Source organism: Hyalella azteca, unplaced genomic scaffold (genome assembly GCF_000764305.2).
Source record: "Hyalella azteca isolate HAZT.00-mixed unplaced genomic scaffold, Hazt_2.0.2 contig16671, whole genome shotgun sequence".
Lineage (NCBI taxonomy): Eukaryota > Metazoa > Arthropoda > Malacostraca > Amphipoda > Hyalellidae > Hyalella > Hyalella azteca.
Genome location: NW_025946482.1, coordinates 35,001 through 57,172, shown reverse-complemented (window position 1 = coordinate 57,172; position 22,172 = coordinate 35,001). Strand labels below are relative to the sequence as shown.

Genomic DNA, 22,172 nt, shown 5'->3' with positions numbered 1-22,172 from the left:
CATTACTGAACTGTCGCCGGGTCACCGATAAAGAAATAAAGATCGTAAATTAATAAATAGACCTAGAAAATTAATTATGACATATATGTTCATTATATAAGTCGAAACAATTACTTATATCACAGATTTTTCCTTTCATTATAATTTTTATAATATTTGCCCTGGCCCGGTAGCAAAAATTTTGTCCATCCAATCTATTTGTTTACAGAAACATTGCATGCATTTATCATCCATCATCATTGGAATGCTGATGGGACCGAGGGTGCTGATGATGCTGCTGTCCGTGCTGCACGGAACCGGCGTAGCATCAACGGGCTCATCCCGGTACCGCGTGCACCCCCAGGCAGGGTTCGGTATCGCTGATACCGCGACGGTGGTACACTATACATCGTCTGTCATACAGGTAAGGTTGTGAAGTTCAATTTTATTACATAGTTAATATAAATCTGTTTTAATACGTTGAGTGCGATGTGACACACCTTGGTTGCCAGATGGACTTTTTTCCGGACATGTTCTGCGATTTAGTTTTCTCTCATTACGTTGATCGGCAAAAAATTGTGATAAAAGTACTTTTTTATTTTATTTTAGAACGTAAAAAAAGGAAAATTGAATTTTCGCCCCGCAACTAACAAATATACCAGTAATTATTGAACGGATATAAGTACTTATATTATCGTCTGCTTAAATTTTAGGTATTAATCTTTTCGTCTCTTATGACTCCGAAACGTTTTCAATATCGGTATGGTGAATTTGCTTAGCATTTTCTTTGTTTTTAAATTCCTTAGTAATTATTGAATTGTGAAGCATTTTTTGGCCCTTTCTTGTCAGCTGCCTTGGCCGTTTTTTAGGCCATCTGGCAACACCTCGACCCTCTGTGTTCGTATCGCACTCCACGTGTAAAATATAACTCAGTACTCACTGCAGTGAGTGACAGAGAGCGCATTTTCTCGTCGACGAAAACGAGAAGTCACGGACGGACAGACAGACGGACGGACAGACAGACGGTCGGACGGACATGACGAGCACAATAGCGCCTTTTTTAGTTAAATGAGATAATGCGCTAAAAGGACGATTGGATGATCATCAATAAATCGCTGCAATAAAATTTGTTCAGCAATAATATTTTATTCTGTCAAGCTACGATACCCCTGGTCCTGTTCATTAGTCGGTGTTTGTGCAGTGAAATATGCAGGTTTTTCTTTCGTCTATTTTGGTACAAATAAAAAGTATAGCTTTTCATGTTGAATCTATTATTCGGTTTTACTGTATAAATGATGGCATTCATTCTAAGATTCGATGGGTTTTCCGATGCGTGAAAGAAATATTGATTTTATTTCTTCGCTGAAAGTTAAAGTTTCATCCAAATGCTTCATAATAGTAATGTGAAGCATCTTCAATATTAATAACTCCCGTTAGATTTTCACCTAACTATTAGGAAAAATTAGTTACCGTAATTTCTACATGCTTCGTTGCCATAATTCATTCCCCAATATCCACAAAATTCATATTATACAAGAAGCATTTCGCCAAACATTGAGTGGCGCTGTTAATTTCTGCAAGGTGGCGCATTGTCTTTCAATTCAGCACATTTATATTAACACAGAGTATCCCGTACTGATTAGGGCAGAGTATCACTTTCTCAATTGATACATAGCATTCAAATTTAATATGATGATCGGTAACAATACAGAAAAGTCCATTATAAATATTACGTATAATCTCCTTATAATTTGATACAGAGTTGCTCATTATAAATGATTGCAGCTGATTACTCTTCATTTATCACTTCAAATAATTACTTACAGCACTGAAATGAGTTCATTGTTTTCAGTGTGCTCAGCGGTGCTCGATTTCTGGCTCATCTGTTTACTCCGTCACTGAAGAAAACACAGGAAAAGTGAGATGCAGAATTGCATCGTCTGGCTTCCGAGCTGAGAACCTCACCGCCGGCGCCGCTGCTGCAGGAGAAACAACCTACGTCGACGTGAGTCATAAACAGCTTACACAAGCCGGGGAATAACATCATTTGCGGGCGTGTTTGTGAACGATTTCAAAATCGCAGAAAAATGTTTAAACTGAAGATTACTACTAAAATTTAAACAATAAACTAACTTTTTAAAACTATCTGTGCGTTAAAGTTAGGCTGTTGGGTAAGTGCCAGTCATTAACCACACAATAAACAATATTGGAAATTACCCAGACTGGATCTGAGGTTTAATTACAGAGAAAATGTATAACAAGGAGGTCGTTGAATATCTATAATAAGTACCGGAATAATAAAGTAAATAATACCGTTGGCAACTTATGTACCTGTCGAATAGTAAATCTAATGAATAATCGTTATTTAAGATGTGAATGTGAATGAAGAAGAATGATAATAATTCAATACAACAGCATTTAGAAAATTAAAAAGAAACCTATTCTAAATACCTAAAGCTATACTAAAGAACCTACTTTGAGAATCGGCCTGGAGATACATTGATGAGTAAATGCATACAAGACTTAAACTTCCTACACGATGTTGTCAAGGTAGAAGGAAAGTTATTATTTTACTAGGAAATGAAACTTGTAAATATTGTAACACTACAAGCCTACGGCAGTTATTATTGAAGGTGAAGAGATGAAGGAAATTTTGGAAACGTACTGGAGTCTAGAAATGATTTGCCAAAAAAAGTGATTGATAATTTGAGGAGCTGCTGGCTCAGAAATTCTAAGTACTAAATAAGTTCGTGTTGATGATCGTTTGCGTCGTGACGTGTAGAAATAAATTGTTCTATATATTTATTTAATTATCTAGCATTTATTTACCTATGTGCCATCAATTTATTGTTTTTGTATTTTTATTTCCTTTTTATATTTTATTTCATCATTTAAATTATGGGATTTATTTATTTTATTTCTATCTATTCACTATTAATTTGACTATCTTCTGAATTGCTTCGTACAATTTTTAATAGAGAAATAAATCGAATTGCTCAATTATGGTATAATGGATAAATAAAGTGAAAATATTTTAAAGCTACAAATACATCGTTTGAATTTAATACAGCAGAAAGGTATGAAATTTTACAATGAATTAAGTGAAGAACTTCGAACATTTCCATGAAAGGGTATTTCATATGTCGCGGTAGGGAACTAATTCAAAAATCATCAACGACACGTTGAAAATATTCAACACGCAGTAGAGCCTCGCAGTCACTAATGCCTATTCCGTTAATGACACGTTAGGGGCGGTCAGAAACATGTAACAATCAGTCTGTGTGAACAAACCTTGCCATCATCTGCCTACTTCAAATTGTTACACCTGTTTGCATTATGCACTTTAAACTAACCTTTCATTTCGTATTAAATATCAACGCCTACCTGAACATTGTCTGAAATTGAAACCAATTTATAATATCAACATTTCTGAATTCTTAAGAATTGATACACAAAATTTAGAGTTTGAATACCTGATTTAGTGCGAGAAAATAGCAGCATCAAAATGTACAATCCAAGGCAGACCCATGGAAATATCTAATTATTTTCATTCTACGAGATGTAAATATGTGCTAAAATATTATATTCTTTGTCACTAATTCAAACATTAGCAGAGCCGTAGATTGTGCTACATCAGTTCAATTAATTTTTACCGGCACAGGTACTCACCTCCGCTACTGTACAGGAACTAACCACTGCCGCACCCACTCCAGGTGAGCAAAAGCTTATAAGATGGTCCAGAAAAATAAACTTCCGCTTAGTATTCATGTACTTGAAAAATTAATTCCTGGCGAGTTCGGGTGCTTAATAACGCTCATGAGCAGAATAAGTTTTTATAATTTACATATTTTTAGCTAACATTTCATCGAGACTTGTAACTACACGCTACATGAGAGTATAGACAAATTGTGCTAAGTCATATCGTTCCAAGTTCTTAGCCCTGTACACGCACATTAAGACCACCTCGGTGAATATTTTTGCTTTTGTGTCAAAAACAAAGCTTTTATATATTCCCCTAATATTGAAGTTGGCCAATTCGAGTCATAAGAAATTTGAAGTTACTCCCAAATGAGATACGCTACAAAAATTATGATATGTAAGAGTTTCGATTCCGTTTTTATAAAAAAAAATCATGGCCTTCCTTTTGCCCAGTTGAGATCTATCATCGTTTTCGATTATCAATGTTTACTATACATTAAACATAATTATACCATGTCTTGATACATTCCAATGCTTTATAATCTTCGAAATACCATCAATTAAAATAATATATTATGAAAATATTCATTACAATATTAAGTGTTTGATTAATGTTGTCTCCACAAAAAGGACCATGTCTGACTGCATCGGATATCAACTGCGCCATTGTGGCTACAGGGCCTTTCTTCTACCACCCGAGCGACTGCACCAAGTTCCTAATGTGCCAAGGCGTTACCAACCCCGTCGAATTGTCATGCGGCCCTGGCACCTACTGGAATATGTCTGGGCTCGCTTGTGTTAAGACTCAGCCTGCGAAATGTTCTTGTCAGACGTCTATCTAAAGGGACCCATACACTTGCGAGTAACGGGCCCCATACACAAGCGAGTAAAGGGCCCCATACACTTGCAAGTTAAAGACCCCATACACTTGTGAGTAAAGGGCCTTATACACTTGCGAGTAAAGGGCCCCATACACTTGCGAGTAAAGGGCCCCATGCACTTGCGATTAAAGGGCCCCATACACTTGCGAGTAAAGGGCCCCGTACACTTGCGAGTAAAGAGCCCCATACACTTGCGAGTGAAGGGCCCCATACACTTTCGAGTAAAGGGTTGCATACACTTGCGAGTAAAGGGTCCCATACACTGTTAGTAAATGGCCTGCGAAATGTTCTTATCAGACGTCCATATAAAAGGGTTATATATGATTTTTTGTGTTTAATTCGACCCCTTCCTTTCACACACATATTCAAATAGGCAAAAACACTAAATTTTATTTATATTTTTGATGGATCAAATACTGGAAATGTTATAAACCTAACTATGAAATGTTTACCTGTGGAAAATTGATATTATTTCAAAATCTGACAGATATTGCAGGAAAATTTATATGAGCTGTAATTATTAGAAAACAATGTGCCAATTGATCGACCCCTATTCCTATACCACATAAAGTTGCGGCATCACTATAAGACAACGCAAGCATATAAGGACTAGGATATGTTCAAGTAAAAAAGACAAACATACTAAAACAGGAAATAAAGTATACACCTTTGTTGCGGTTATTGTTCAAATTTCTATGGATTTTCAGTATTTTTCTCAACATATCAGCAAGACTACTCTTGCCATCCTCCTTCTCTTTCAGCCTCCACATGCTCTGCAAATATCTCTTTGGATCCTAAAGCAAACCAAGTCTGCTTCCTCTGACAGATACGCAGTGAGTGAGAAAAAGCCGCTAGTACAAGTTTTTTTATTCCCTACCAATGCCAGTGCATTGAGTGTGGGCAAGCTTGTAGCTTGTTGGCAACCCTCGTTTTAGCCTCTCGAATCGAAAAACAACGGAGCCTTGAGCACGCTCAGGCCTCGTCTACCTATGCCTTCCCCACCCTCATGGCCCCTATCTCTCCCCCCTCTCTACCCGCCTGCCGAGTCGATCACCCACCCTTGATTCCCCCCAGCCCACCCTTGTCTTTCCCTCGTCAGACACAGCTCAGCAGGCTCAAATGTTCCGCCAGTCGAATTTGTCGAGGGAAAATTACTATACTCAACTCAGTTTTGTAGTTTTCTCCATCCTTTTCTCCGTTCAAGAGGTTTAGTTCGTGTATTTTCTAATGGCTGGACAGAAAATAAAAAAGATTGTCGAAAAGCCCACTACGGCCTCTAGAAAAAAAGAATCTAAATCAGCCCAGTTAGAGATGAAAGTTTGCATGTACTGCAAAGTGATCTCTCTGAGCAAAGTCCAGACGGTCACCTGTGAACGATGCGAAGATCTCATTTGTATCAGATGTTTGAAGTTGATCTTTAAGGAGGACTCATTTCTCCAGAAAACTAAATTACCTCATTGGTTTTGCCGTGACTGCGAAAAACCAACTCTTGATGCTCGAAAAGCGAGGAGTCGGTGGAAGAGCACGGCAATGAGTCGAAATCGTTGAATGATGTAGTAAACTCCTTGAGTGAGATGGTGCGCTCGCTGAGTGACAAATTGAGCTCGCTATGCAATGAGCTGACTGAAGTGAAGGCTCAGCTGAAAAGTACGGAAGAAATGGAAATAAAGAACAAGAGAGCTGAGTTATCGGAAGTCGCTAGCGAAAGCTCACGTGAATTACTTGATAGATAACGTAGGAAGGCCAACCTGGTCTGGTTTGGTATTCCGGAAAGTACAGCATCTGATGCGAAGGACCGAGTGATGGATGACACGGCATTTGCTGCAGACTGTTGCAGCAAGGTACTCAACACAGCGGTTGATATTACAGCGTGCAAGAGGCTACGTTCGAAGGTTGCTGCTGCCAACACCTGCAGACCTCTTTTGGTGACTGTAAAGGATCCTGCTCAGGTCTGGAGCGTGCTGAAAACAGCGAGAAAGCCTGGAGAATCCGCTGATTACAAGTCAGTTTTTGTAAATAAAGATTCCACCTTTTAGAGAAGGCGGTTTTTCGCAAGAAGTGGCAGGAGAGAATCAGGCGGAAAGACACAGAAAATCAGGTGAATCACTTCCAAGCTGTCAAGACAACACCGGCCGCTCACGGTCAGTCAGAGGAGATGAGGACTAGTAATTAGTAGGAATGATGTCCGCAGATCAAGGCCTGTAAATAATGTAGGAAGTAACCGCATACATCAAAGTGAAAGTGCAAAAAAAAAAAAATTAAAATGTTTTTACACGAACTCGGATTCGGTTTTGAACAAAAAAAGTGAACTGTTATTAACTGTGATATCAAAAGAGTGTATAGACATTATTTGTATTACAGAAACGTTCCCTAAAAATCACGGGGGGAAAATTGACCCTGTTGAGTTTCAGTTGCCAGGTTTTGATTGTTTTCATAATTTAAATGAAGAGCAGTTCAGTAGAGGTGTAGCTCTATGGATTAGAGCCTCTTATGGGTTCCAGCAAGCTCAGTTAAATGCAGAGCATCAATCAGCAAGAGAATCAGTGTGGTGCGAAATTACTAAAAGGCAAGGATAGCCTCCTCATAGGAGTCCTTTATAGATAACCTAACAGCTCCTCTGTTAACGATAAAGTACTAAACAGCCTTCTACCGAGCATGACTTTCAGCAGGTCGCATACGTTGATCGTTGGCGAGTTTAACCATCCAGAAATAGACTGGGCAGATGAATCTTCTCCAAGAGATGGGAATCACCTAGCATCCCTGTTCTTGGAGCCTGTGCGAGACTCATTTTTAATCCAGAACATCACCAAGTTAACCCATTTTAGGGGTAAACAGACCCCAAATATTCTAGATCTAGTGTTTACTAGTGAAGAATCAATGATAGATGAGCTTTGACACGAGGCTCCGTTGGGCAAAAGCCACCACCAATCATTGTTTTTCAGTATCAAGTGTTGTGCAGAAAAGACGCTTCGGAAACGTGAACGTTTGAACTTTGCGAAAGCTTACTATGACAAACTCTGTGAAGCGGTGAATGCGGCGAATATTAAGGACATGAATGTGGCTGATCCATGGTCATTTCTCAAAGACACGGTTATGTCTGCAGTTGATGCCTGTGTACCTAAGATCACGCTTGGAGGAGTCAAAAAGTCCCAGTGGATGAACAGTACAGTTAAAACTCAGCTAAGGACCAAAAAGGAAGCCTACAAGCGTTATTTACGAACTCTCAGCGATTCTGATTATAACCTGTATGCAAGATCTCGAAATCAAGATAAAAAAGTCGGTCGTACTGTAGTGAAAAACTTCGAAAAAATATTGCTAAAAATGAAGAAAATAATCCGAAAGACTTCTTTTTGTACGCTAGTTGGAAGTGTAAGACAAGCGACGATATATCTGATTTGAAATAGACCAACGAAAGATTTCCTCTGATGAGGGCAAGGATGATTTTCATAATCAGTTCTTCAGCAGTGTGTTAACAGATGAGGACTAGGAACAGTATTCCAGATATTAAGGAGCGACCAGTGGACTCGAAGTTAACTGGTTTTGAAATACACGAAGAAGACGTTATCAAGCGCCTGGTAGCTCTAAATCCCAACAAGTCATGTGGACCAGACAGCTTTCATTCCAGATTGCTCAAAGAATTAGCAGACGTTCTGGCCGGCCCATTGACAGTATTCTTTCAAAAAACTTTGAACGAAGGAACTTTGCCGTCCCAGTGGGAAGAAGCTCAAGTAACACCATTGTTCAATGAATATGACAAAAGTAGCCCCGGTAACTATAAGTAGCCCCGGAATCTGTTGTGAGGAATAGGATTATCGATCACTTGACTGTTCACCATCTCCTATCAGATTGTCAATATGGTTTTATTGCCGGTAGATCCTGCAACACTAACTTATTGTCTACGTTGAACGATTGGACTCGCCTGCTGGACGAAAGGAAGCCAGCGGATGCATTGTACTTCGATTTTGCCAAAGCATTTGACAGTGTTCCACATGAGCGGCGGTTGCGTAAAGTGAAGTCTTTGGGAATTGAGGGAAACGTACTCCAATGGATCGGAAATTTTCTAGTACGTAGACGACAACGTGTCAGTATTAACGGAAACGTTTCAGGGGCATCAGTGCGCAGTGGCGTGCCACAAGGAAGCGTTCTTCGGCAATTTTGTTCGTTGCTTTCATAAATGATTTGCCAGAAGTAGTGTCCAGCGTGTGCTCCATGTATGCCGACGACACAAAAGTTTATAATACAGTGAAGGATGCGCCAAATAAAGCGAAATTGCATGATGATCTTCACAGTTTAGTTAACTGGGCTGATACGTGGCAGCTGCGGTTTAATGCTGACAAGTGTAAAGTACTTCACCTGGGGAAGAACAATGAACAGCAAGATTAGAGTATGAGAAGACATGGTTGCAACGAAAGAGTATTGATTGAAAAGTCTAGTGTGGGAAAGATCTCGGACTTTATGTCTACGAGGAGCTGAAATTTTCTAAGCATGTTGAAACGCAAGCTAATACATCCAACAAACGTCTTTCACTAATCAGACGCTCTTACGAGTTCCTAGATGCAGAAACGATGAAGCAGCTGTTTGTTGCTTTTGTGCGCCAGAATCTAGAGTTTGGAAGGTTGTGCGCTCATCGAGATTTGAAAAGGACGCAAATTTAATAGAAAATGTTCAAAGACGTGCAATAAGGATAATTCCAGGCTTGAAGGACAAGTCCTATGAAGAAAGAATAAAGATTATGAAGCTTCCAAGCCTCAGATATCGACGTCTGCGTGGGGACCTCATTGAAGTACACGAATACACTCATGGTTTATACAAGGTCCCAGAAGGATTACTAGAATTTGAAACAAGAACCCAGCAGGCATTCGGCGGTTGAATCAACGTTGAATCAACTACCTGTTACGACGTTGAGATCGAGTTGAAAGGAGGTTTAGAATGAAAATTGAAGCAACATCTTTCATGAAACGTCGTACTGACGTTAAAATGCGGCGTTGAATCAATGTTGCTACAACGACGTTGCAGCAATGTTGAATACTATGGTTGAATCGACGTTGAAACAACTACCTATTACGACGTTGAGATCGCGGTGAAAGGAGGTTTAGAATGAAAATTGAAGCAACGTCTCTCATGAGACGTCGTCCTGACGTTACAATGCAACGTGGAATCATTGTTACTACTACGACATTGCTGCAACGTCAAATTCTCTACTAGATTCAACGTTGAAGAACCCACCTGTTTTTCGTCCGTTGCAGGATTCGAACCCGGGATCACTGGAGACCGCGCGACGCCTTAGCAACCTTGACCACTGCAGCTCGCGCGCATGACCAATAGAAATAAACTAAAGAATTGTTCGACTCCTTGAAAATTGAAATGCATTCTCTGGTCATTAATCATTCACTTATATATATGTATTTCATTCAATGTTGGTGTGATGACATTAGTTCCATGCTGGTAAGTAACTAAACATTCAACGTACCGATATCGACCATTTTTCAACGTTGAAATAAGGTTGTTTTACGTCCCTTCTAGCTTTGGTCAAATTTCGACGTTGATCGGACGTTTAACAATAAATAAATATTCAACGTACCAATATCGACGTTGTTTCAACGTTGAAATAAGGTTGTTTTACGTCCTTTCTAGTTTCGGTCAGATATCGACGTTGATCGGACGTTTAAAAATAAATGAACATTCAACGTACCAATATCGACGTTGTTTCAACGTTGAAATAGGTTATTTTACGTCCGTTCTAGTGTTGGTCAGATTTCGACGTCGATCGGACGTTTAAAAATAAATAAACATTCAACGTACCAATATCGACGTTGTTTCAACGTTGAAATAAGGTTGTTTATCGTCTGTTCTAGTTTTGGTCAGATTTCGACGTCGATCGGATGCATAAAAATAAATAAACATTCAACGTACCAATATCGACGTTGTTTCAACGTTGAAAATAAGTTTGTTATACGTCCGTTCTAGTTTTGGTCAGATTTCGACTTGATCGGACGTTTAAAAGTGAATAAACATTCAACGTACCAATATCGACGTTGTTTCAACGTTGAAATAAGGTTGTTTTACTTCCGTTCTAGTTTTGGTCAGATTTCACGTTGATCGGACGTTTAAAAATGAATAAACATTCAACGTACCAATATCGACGTTGTTTCAACGTTGAAATAGGGCTGTTTTACGTCCGTTCTAGTTCTGGTCAGATTTCGACGTTGATCGGATGTTTAAAAGTTAATAAACATTCAACGTACCAATATCGACGTTGTTTCAACGTTGAAATAAAGTAGTTTTACGACCCTTCTAGTGTTGGTCCGATTCCGACGTTGATATGACGTTTAATTTTGGTTGTTCAACATTTCAACCTGAAATCAACCAATAATCAACGTTGTTTCAACGTCAGATGCCTGCTGGAAACCAACACCAGGGGCCACGGCTATAAACTAAAAAACTGCGCTGCAACTTCTCCACGCGAAAACATTTCTTCCAGCTTCGAATCACCGACATCGTTGGCGCTCCAAGTAAGAACGCGTTCAAGAACAGACTAGATAAAGCTATGGAAAAATCTATCGTCAGACTTGATATGCCTAGCACCATATCGAACCCGGTGGAAGTCTAGTAGCTATTTCAAACTATCGTCAGACTTGAAAAGATCCGGTCAATTGACACGATTTTAGATCTTTTGTGGACAAGTCACGAAAAGTTCAAGAATCGGCGGCAGGCCACACCAGGCCTACTCTTCAGCGCCAACATCACTATGTTATTGTATGTTATTTTGCCCCTATTCAGCGGCTCGGTATTCAGTAAATAGTGGGTGAGCGGCGCCCTCTCCCGCAACAGCGGGATATATATAGGGGTACCCCACCGAGATAGTGAGAAAACACGGAACTAAATTAACAGTCATCAAAGGTTCTATTTGTAAAAGAATTCTAATAATGAAATGCATGAAGTTCATGTAGATTATTTTATGAACAAACTATATAAATGAACAAGCGAACTCATGACAAGTACATCAGTAATCCTAGGTAGCTATCAGACTAAAAATGTGAATTTGAACATTAAAACACACAAAATTTGGCTGGGCTCATCTGTACGTCACCGGTGTTATCGCCGAGAGCTAGTTACAAGTTATCGGAGATAGATTAGGTTAAATCAATTCAAAATGTGAAAATCTAGTGGAGGAGCGCAGTGCTTGCCGAGATTACGCCGCGACTCTTTTCCAACGTTGCCAACAAGTTGTAGCTTCGTTCTACACTGTTCACCGAGTGGGAAAACGGCTGTTCAAATAAACGACATAATGCATGCGACGTACAGCGCCGGAAGCGGTACCGTCTTGAGACTGGTACCCTAGCTCCGCTTGCCTGCAGCCGCACCCGTCCACGGCCGACGAAAGAAGTAATTACAGCAGCATCGGAGGTAAATCCAAGGTATTTCCGTGCCAGACAACCGACCAATTACTGCGTCCTGCCACGCCCGTCCTGGCAGGCGACGCAATTCCCAAATAAAAATTAAGGGTGGAGCACCGATGATTATAGGTGGCGATAGTAGATTATAGGTGGCGTAACGGTGGGTGGCCAGATCTGCCGAAAATCGACAATAAAACACCAATAAATCGAAAGAGTGGCGAGTATAGGAGGGAGCCATCGATGAATCATCGATGATTTATAGGGTCTGAAACATCTATGGCTCGTTGCAGACAAATCTCTTGTGAACCACCGATAACCGTTTGCCCAAACTGCACAGTGCACGAAGGTATTTGCCACTGTAATTTATCCAACGTAGAGAGGTGTTTTTGGGTTGCAGGTCATTCGAGATTAAGACGAAACCACGACTTGTGCTTGGCGTTCTGACGTTCGTTCGGCGTTCTGAGACGAAACATTCGGTGTGCTTAGCATTTAAGATTAAGTTCTGTTAAGAAAATTTAGCGCAAATTTAGCGTGAATTCAGTAGGTACGAGTAAAACTGACAGATAGAAGCAAGGTGTTCACAAATTTTCCAAACCAAAGTGAAGCCACTGGGCATGTATCACACTGCTTCTGATATACATTGTCCGCAGAACAATGGAAAATTTTTGTCGCAAAAAATTGTTTCTCAAAAGTAGACAGCGAATCCAATTTTTTATGTTCACATGAGATATTGAGTAAATTTATTAGGAATTATGCTTATACGCCAACTGGCTGTGTTGGAAATATTGCGATATTGCGATCAATTCAGACTAATTATTGTATCATTAAGTATAATTTGTATGGATCGATTAAGTGTGGCATATAATATTGACAATATTCTCAAATCGCCCAATTTATCTAAATCTAAAGCCACGTCGACGTAGTCTGTAGAGGTAAGGCATCTCTAAAGCACAGCGGCTCGGCGGCTCCCGAGCACAGCGGCTCGGCGGCTCCCAAGCACAGCGGCTCGGCGGCTCCCATGCAAGCACAGCGGCTAGGCGGCTCCCAAGCACAGAGAGCAGTGGAGTAAGCACACGTTCACACGAGTTGGGTTTACGGGAGTCGGCGTTAAGCTTCCTACTGATCTTACTAATCTTTACTATGACCTGCTTCCTACTAATCTTTACCATGTCCTGCTTGAAATACGTGCTTTCCGGGTTATTTACGAATAAATACGAATTTTTTTACTTTCCGGAATACGAATAAAAATTCGTCTTTCTATCGCTTACTTCGATAGTGGAATTTAATTATTTAGGGAAATTTGCTTATACAGTCCGATAATTATTTCGATTTTAAGTCTAAATTTATACTAGAGTAGTCCTGGTATCTTTTGGACGCAAAAGATTGAAGATTATGCAAGAGAAAAATAGTGACACGAAGTGGAGCTGGTAATTCACGCCTGAAATTTCAAAATAATCGAGTGATATCAATTCTTATATCACGCAAGAATGTTCTTGATAAAATATTTCGAATCAAACCGCTGTCAAAATTGGTGTAATGTTCACATTATGAAACATCAATGCTTATTAAGCATTTTTCTAATAAAATAAAATTGTTAATGGAACCATCTAATCGTCACGGTGGTAGCACTAACTTCTGTCATTCGATGAAATTAATACTTGCAATACTTCAGTTAAATATTTTAAAATTACTCTAGTGCCTAGTCCTCTCCTATAGCTCAACGGTAGAGGCTCTGCTTCGCGTGTGGGAGACCGGAGTTCGAATCCTGCAGGCAGGGAGTTTCTTCAACTCGATTTCTCACGAGGTATGTGTATGGTACTCTGAAAATTTGTTCCTGCTACATGTCTGACATTGTTACTTGTACTATAATGGTAGATTACGTACGCAGCCCTTAGGATGGTGATTGTGTGGAACTATGTCAGTAAATACAAACGCATCGGATCAGAACCTAAATTTTAGGTTTTTATCGACTTCGTTTTAAAAGTGGCCACGCCTGGCTCATCAATGTGCCACTGGTGCCAATGGGTAGTTATTGGCGGAAGGAGAGCTTTACGTTTAGGGGGGCCATAGGCAGGTTATAGGTATGGTAAAGGTGGTGCACGCCACCCTTAATTCACTGTATAAATCAAAGCTGCTCCACCTATGGCGTCCGCCTATAGCCACCATAAAAACATAGGTGCTCCACTCTTAATTTTTATTTGGGTTAATCCAGAGTGATCGATCAAACTTTAATTGATTTAACTTTCGGCCCAATGGACTTGATTCCTGCAATGCAGCGACTTAAGTGAAATTGATAACTTACATTGAATTTAGTTTTGCACTCCATTCATATACTGGAACAGTGTGGCTGAAATATGTATGAAAATTTCTCGTTCATAAAGTAAACTGAACCCTGACAAGGGAATAAAAATTGTAATAAATTACTGAATACTTATAAAATCCATCAAATTTCAATGATAAATTTTCGGAGACCATACTTACGGTGGAGTTTCTTTCCTTTTAAATTTGCAGTCATTTCATCTGCGCTCATAGACTGAAAAAATATGATAGGTAATATCAGCTTCATACATGCAATGATATGGCTATTCATTTATTTTTCATATTATACTAGTGTTTTGGCCATGAATATAACGTGTTATCTTTTTTACCCCCGCTTTTTACTCAATGAAAGGCACTTTTAGACATACACCAACAGTATCAGCATTTTCTGATCTTGGTTTCAGATCTTCCCGAAAAATGGTGAAAACCAACTTTTTTCTCGTATAGTGAATCTTTCACACATCGCCAGTTTGTTCGAAAATTATTTCAATGATTTATGAATGCAGTGTTCAAGCGGCCAGTGGCCCAAGTAAGTTGTTAGATTTACTAATGCCAAATTATGCCCTTGTTTATAAAAACAGGGCCTGAACTTCCCATTTCTTGTCGATTTTAATCTTTTGGAAAAATTTGTTGGAAAATCTTTAGTGCTCGTATTAATAAATAATTATGAGAGAAATTTTGAGTCACATTTCAGTGTAACAACACTAAGTGAAAAATTGTGAAAGTGAAATTCACTTTGTAAAATTAAGTGAAAGTAAAATACGTTTCATCATGTCAGCTATTGTATTTAAGAATCAACTTATGCTTCGCTTGATGTTATTACCGATGTTTAAACCTTTGAGGAAGGAGGTTTTTTGTTAGCATGAATTGCCATAAGGCAAATCGTTTCCATGTAAGGACCATTATAAGCTATCACTAACATAAACTACTGATTTCCTTGAACACAAACGAAAAAGTTATAAGTTTTAAAGTTATTCAGGGATAATAAATAAGATTAACTAGGTTGTGCATAGATATTTATTTAGAGTTCTACTAGTGCAAAAATTTCTGAATTAATGAAAAACTCACATCATTTCAACAGATGTTAATAAATTTCAAGATTCTAAAAAATGTTCAATTTAATTGCCGTTTCATAATTTATGGATGCAAAATGAATTTTCACTCGTTAATAAATTCACAATTTTTAACCTTGCCACAGTATATACTGTCAGTTCTTTCTAACCTTTGCTGCGATTTCAATTTGACAGTCAACTTAGCGTTCATCTCATGTCCGCCTCACCCTCCTTTTGGTTTATGCCTATCATCATAAAAATCCTTGAGAATGTGATAAATATTTCGCAAAGAGACCGTCTAATGATGAACAACCAACATTTCTAACTTCAACGCATGTAACAGTTGAAACATTAGCGTAAATTTTTCATCACTTCAAATGGTTGCCGAAAATTTTAATGCTGGTTAGTCAGATACTAAATCTGATGAGGCTGTAGTTGTTACCCAGTAATGCTGTAATATATATCACACATATCTATGACAATAGAGTAAATGCTACAATCACGCATAATAATGAAATGCTTAAATTAAAATAATACAATATAATTAATAACAAAGGACCCGCTATATGTTAGACATCTTGTCAATGTTAAATATTGAAAAAACTACTGAGGATAATTTGCAGGTGAGTGTATCATGTTCAGAGAACATAGAATGAAAATGTTCATTAATTAAAGCTGTCTAAATATTGAAGGATCGCCGATTTAGCGAAGTCAAATACAATTACGGGAACATTAAATTTTGTAGGTTCAAATTCAGGTAATGCCAGAGACTGAAGGGCTAGGTACCGACGATGCTTGTCAACTCACAACGGTGTAACATTAGTAATTGTTGTCTACAGGGTCTACGTCATGAACACCTAGTTAAGCGTACCATAAATAATTAAAAACTAACTAATACAATTAAATTTATAGGATCAATGTAACGACATAAATAAAAAACAGCAGATATTTCGTGCAGTCGTTCGAGTTGCAGAAGCTGGAGGTTGACTCTGTTGCTTCTTCCGGTGCAACAGCATTGAAATTTATTTGATTCGAGGCTGTAACTGCCATGTGGAGTAAACTCGTTGCTATTGCAGAATAAAATCTAACCCTAATATTTGTGATGGCAATAAAATATCTCACTAAATCTGAACATGTTTAAACAAAATTGATTGTGAGACCAGCGTCATTATTAAATACTGAATATTAAATACAAATACTAAATATATACTAAATATTTATTGCAAATGAAGCATAAGTGAGGACATATGCAAAACATAATTTTGGAAAAACATGGAGGATAAAATGACGTAACATAGATACAACTACACATATGTGTAAATATTAACTATTACAGGCGTGCTGGATGTGGGATTTGTTAGAACAACATTAAAATATTCTAAGAGTAATGCTTCTTAATTGGCAGCATTAACTTGCTTTTTGCTTCATTCTCCAAGAAAAGAAGCACATCTTTTTCTCCTTTCAGTGGCACCATGTCACTATTAGTTCTGATTTTTAAGACATTCTAATAACTACAATTATAGTGAATAATTTAATCTGTTATGATGAGTCACACATTAAAATTTTAACAAAATCGAAGATGTACGACAGACATAACCAACCTTATCAAGAAAAACTAGATATACCAATAAGATGAGATTTCTGAAATAGTCTATATTCCAGTCATGAATAGACTATATTCCAGGCCTAGAATATAATTACTGATAAGAATAGCTCTTAAATTTTGTATATGGTGCAATTTGTTGCCGTAGATAAAAACTTTTTTTAAACATGTTGCTTGGACTTGTGAACCAACACTCAAGATTACCATTAATATCATCATTAGGTTACTAGTGCAATTGTACCAATGATTTGAAAGTAAGAAACTGCCATTCAATCATATTCATATAGGTATGGTTCTAAAATATTGTGATAATATATAGTTTGGTTATAATATACAGTGATAATATATAGTTATGGTTATAATATATTGTGATAATATATGGTTACGGTTATAATATATTGTGATAATATATAATTATTTCTGTAGTATATTGTGATAATATATAGTTACGGCATAATATATTGTGATAATTCAAGGATGTTCTATTTAGACACACTAAAAATATAGAAATAATGTTGAGTTAACGTGGAAAAGATGAAGTGAGAGGTTATAGATGGCTAGATTTTTTCGTTGCAATTTGTGAGAAAGTTATTCAAGTCTTTCTATTTGAATATTTAGTCAAGACTTATTCATATGTCTAAGCCTCTAAGGTGAAAAGAAAGTCTGTGTATTAAAACAGAAGAGTTTGAAACTGTACAAAGAATTGGTATAATTGAATAGGCAAGAAAACAAGTAGGTATAAACATATTATAATAACTCATTAAAAAATGCCCTGTTGTCAAGTACACATTTCAGATCTTTTCAAGTCAACAGACGGACGATATTATTGCTATTGCTAAAAAAGTCAAGAGTGCTGCGTGTTTGTCCAACGGACAGAATTTCTTCAAATGCAATAAGTGAACCATAGAGTAAAATGATAAACTCGAGTGAGTGTAGTTAAGTCAAAGACGCATCACTTGGGCATAGAAATTATACGTTTCAAGCCAAGGTGCACAAGACACGATGAGACCAACATTTTTTATCAAGAATTATTTTAGGATAATGCTGCGAAAGTAGCTGAAGGTGGTGCTGTGGATGTGGCAGCTGCCACGGCTGCGATGAAAAAGAGGCAATATACAATCATTATAAATGTTATATTCAGACGTTCATGACATTAAGGGACTAATCAAATGTGCCTTCATCAGCCCACGAACAAACTATGAGGTGGAATCTTCGCCAAAATAGAAGCAGGAGGCTGCAAAATACGATTCACGAAGAATCAATGAAAACGCACAAAGACTTCATGAACAATTAACACTTAGGAGAAGCTGATGTACTCAGGAGTGACCGACTTGTTGAAAGTATTTGTCTGTCATTCAATTTGATAGTTCTCCGTGAAAGTGTTGTGAAGGTATTTGTGAAATACTTTCTCAATACTATATGAGCAATATATTTGTCTTTCATCAATAATTATGCAGCAATGCTGGAATGATGTAAATCCACAGTCGCTCAGTGGAAGCGACACCGGATGGTAATCCAATATGTAGTCATAGCAGGTGCTGCCTGGGTATATGTTACCATCTTGAGGTGGCGAATGAGAGATTAGGTACGGAAGAGATAGTGACTGTGTCTGTCAGAGTGTTATTGACTTGGTGTTATTGATGATGTAAAGAGATATTTGGAGAGAATGTTGAGGCTGAAAGAGATAGGAGGAGGATGGCAAGACTAGACTCGATGATTGATTGAGGAAAACTATGAAAATCAATCAAGAAACGAACATTAAGTCCAGCAATGATCCATAATTTAGTTTATTTTTTGGATGAAAATTCATTTCTGAATATGAATATATTCTAGTTACTTTGAATGTGGAGTATAAGAGTCTTAAAATTCCAACCTTATTTTAGGACCCATATTTTTACAGGGTAGGAGGAATTTACAGGTTATTAACATTCATTTTCCATCCAACATAAACAAGAATGAATGAAGTTTAGATTTTGCGTACTTGAATCTGTGTGTGTGCAAAGAAGAGCTCGATTTAAATATAAATATCCTAAAAGTGACCGACGAGTAAAAGGGTAATTAAGGGTTTCTCAACCCCTGTATTAGATGGACGTCTGGCAGGAACATTTCGCAGGCTTAGTCGTAACACATTTTTTGGTGTCCATCTGAAAGAAGGTGCCAGTTGAGCATGAAGCTGTGTACGGTGGGCCGGTGCCCAAAATGCACAGCAGGTACTTATTGCAGTCGGTCGGATGGTAGAAGTAAGTCCCTGGAGCCGTAGTGCAGTCGATATCCGCAGCAGTCAGACACCGTCCTTTTTGTGAAGAAAAAGAATTAAACCCTGAATATTTTAAGACATATTATCACTAGATATTATTTTAATTGAGAGTAATACGAATATTATAGAGCATTGGAATGTCTCACTGCAAATATTAATTTCGTTTAATATGGGATAAGAAATGATAATAGATTACATGCGGGAGAAAGAAATTTCAGATTTTTAAATAAAAATGGAATCGAAACACTATATACAGATACACGTTTTACATCATTAAAAAGGCAGATACACGCTTCTCATGATCATTTAAAGATACACGTTTTATATCATTATTATTGAAGATGAACTTATAAGGGAGTAATTTCAAATTTATGCGGACAATGAATTGGCCGACTTCGATTAGGCAAATAACGAGCCTTGTTTCTGACAAATAATGAGAAATATTCGTCAAGTGGGACTTGTGCGTGTTTAATGAATAAAAAATTAAAGCGATTAGATTCTGCGAAATGCACTATGCACTATCAAATGTTTCGCAAAAAATATGCATTTTAGAATAAATAACTGCGCGCTTGAGCGTTGTAAAGCACCAAAAGCCGTCCGGAATTCATTTTTAAATGAATACTGCTATTGGGATTTAATTTTTTCTGGTAAATATTGCTCACCTTGAGTTGTTGCGGCAGTGGTAAGTTCCTGCACATGAGCAAGGTTGAGTTCTAGTACAGGTTAAAATAATATGCGTTTAAAAATTACTGTTTAAAGACAACATTTATGAAGAATCAAGTGTCTCCGATGTTACACATGTACAATGAATTTCCAATTTTATTATCAAATGCTGCAAAAATTAATTTTTAAATTTCATTTTTAAAATTAAAGAAAATTAAATGTTGCAAAATCATTTATTCTGTCAATTGTTTCATGCATTGCCTCCGACTTCACGCAAGTGTGGAAAATTTCAGATCGATAGGACAGGTAGAAGTGTGTTGAATATCGATTATCAGATTTGTAGAAGACAAAATTATTTTTTAAAACATTTTGAATAAAATTTGTTTTTAATTTGTGAAATTATATATTCTATCAATTGATTCATACATTGACTACAACTTTACGCAAGTGTGGAAAATTTCGGATCGATTGGACAGGTAGAATTGTGTTAAATATCGATTGTAAAATTTGTAACAGACAGACAAACACACAAAAAGAAGTGAGGAGAGAAGTGTTGTAATGAAATGAGTTAAAAATAGCACGATATATGGCTATGTTAAGAGCTGTATTAATTGCTAACCTATGTAATTCTTTTTGCACTCAATTCCGTACTGCTATTTGGGCAACAATTGGATATTTATCCAACTCTTATTGGAAGTCTTCATTTTATGATTTTATTTTGATTTAAACATTAAAAGTAGATTCAACGTTGCACTTTGGCGAAGAAGTGTAACATTGCTCATTTAAAGTAATAGGTTGATGAAGGATATTGATTGTTCACAGGCCACCAGATAGCGTTTTCTCTATGCAGAGCTAACAGAGCGGTCGTTAGTGGCTGCGAAGCTCGCAAATTTGAGGTTTCTTTGAATTAAATTAAGATAGAAAATAAAAGGAACTAGATCTAATTTTAAGGTGTTTTATTGACTAGCTAATGGCAATGGCAGTTAAGTTAAACATCACAAGTTATGAATGAAGAAAAAATAATAATACAAGTGGCAACGTAAGTACTTGCTGCTGTGAGGATCGGTCGTTGTTGTTGTTGCGGTGCCACTAGGAAAGAGTGGAAAAGAACAAGAGGTGGCACAGAGTGGCCAGAAAGAGGAAGGAGAAATGAAAATGACAGTATATAGGTGATGAAAAGGCGCATTGCGCATGATTTGGTTGGTTATGGGTGGTTGGGGCTGTCTGGGGTTGGGAACCCGTCGGGGTTTTGGTTGGTTATAGAATGAAATCTGATGCCGTGTGTATAGAAATGTAGACCTATAACTGTTCCTTTGTTTGTGTATGGGTAGTGGGTGTCGTCTATGAAGATGTCGGAGGTATTTTGTCTACTGATGGGGATGATTTTAAATTAATTTGTGTTTGTTAGAATGAGCCATTTGGTTTCGTAAGTGTTGATCGGTTGTATGGCATGTTGTGTTTGTACTGCTGCGTGGTAGTGTGGGTAAGGTACTGTGGTTATTTGTGTTATGTCATCTGCAAAAGCTATATAGTTTGTGTTGGGTAGTGGTGGTGGGAGGTCGTACGTGTAGAAGCTGTATAGTGTAGGGGAGAGACAAGCCCCTTAATTGGGGGACACCTGTGTGGAGTTGTATTGGCGGACCTATGTGATTTCCTAATCTTATGGATGCTGTTCTGTCTGTAAGGTAGGCTGAAAGTGTTTTGGTGAAGGACGGGTGGAGGTTGAGTTGGATGATCTTGTGTTGGGGTCCGGTGTGCCAAACCTTGTCAGAGGCTTTGGTCATCTCGCGGAGCACTTTGTCAGTGGTGTGTCTTTATGCTAGATGTATTGCTAGTGTGTTCGTGGAATGTGGCTAGTGCTGTGTTTGTCCCTCTATGTTTCCTAAAACCGTGTTGTCTAGTGTTGAGTATTTTGTGAATGGAAAGATGTTCGTATAATCTGTTGTTGAGTATTTTATGTAAAAGCTTCCCGTGGATGTCAAGTAGTGAGATGGGTCTGTAATTCTGGACTTGGTGTTGAGAAGTGTTGGGTTTGGGGAGGAAGATCATGATTGCGTATTTTAGTGAGTGAGGGAAATAACCGGCGGAAATGGCATGATTGAATATGTATAGTAGATAGTTGATCATGTTTTTAAGTAAGTGCTTGAGTTGGAGGGTTGTGATGCCTGTGGGACCTTTTGCTTTCTGTTTGAATGTTTTTAGAGGACGTTGTAATTCTCTTATGGTGATAGGTGGGAAGTCTGTAGGGTGGAGTCGGAAGAGGTCGCCATGATTGTATGGGCGAGTTAGGTGTATGTTGTTGCAGACGTGATCTTGTATGGT

The 22,172-nt window shown here is 37.9% G+C and overlaps 2 protein-coding genes across 2 annotated transcripts in view; one reads left to right on the top strand and one right to left on the bottom strand.

Annotated features, from left to right (window-relative positions):
• Nucleotides 1–227: 227 nt before the first annotated feature.
• On the top strand, nt 228–4,627 carry LOC108669240. The gene is made up of 4 exons (XM_018156544.2): nt 228–403; nt 1,832–1,984; nt 3,641–3,692; nt 4,309–4,627. Exons 1-4 carry the CDS (start codon nt 245–247, stop codon nt 4,518–4,520), a joined length of 576 nt encoding a protein of 191 aa, XP_018012033.2. The 5' UTR covers nt 228–244; the 3' UTR covers nt 4,521–4,627.
• Nucleotides 4,628–18,836: 14,209 nt separating this feature from the next.
• Nucleotides 18,837–22,172, bottom strand: part of LOC108669238 — a 9,665-nt gene continuing 6,329 nt past the window's right edge. The window contains exons 3-4 of the mRNA XM_018156542.2: nt 19,850–19,877; nt 18,837–19,223 (exon numbers count right to left, since the gene is read on the bottom strand). Of these exons, the coding sequence (XP_018012031.2) occupies nt 19,012–19,223; nt 19,850–19,877 (240 nt within the window). The 3' untranslated portion in view covers nt 18,837–19,011. The remainder of the gene's footprint in view (nt 19,224–19,849; nt 19,878–22,172) is intronic.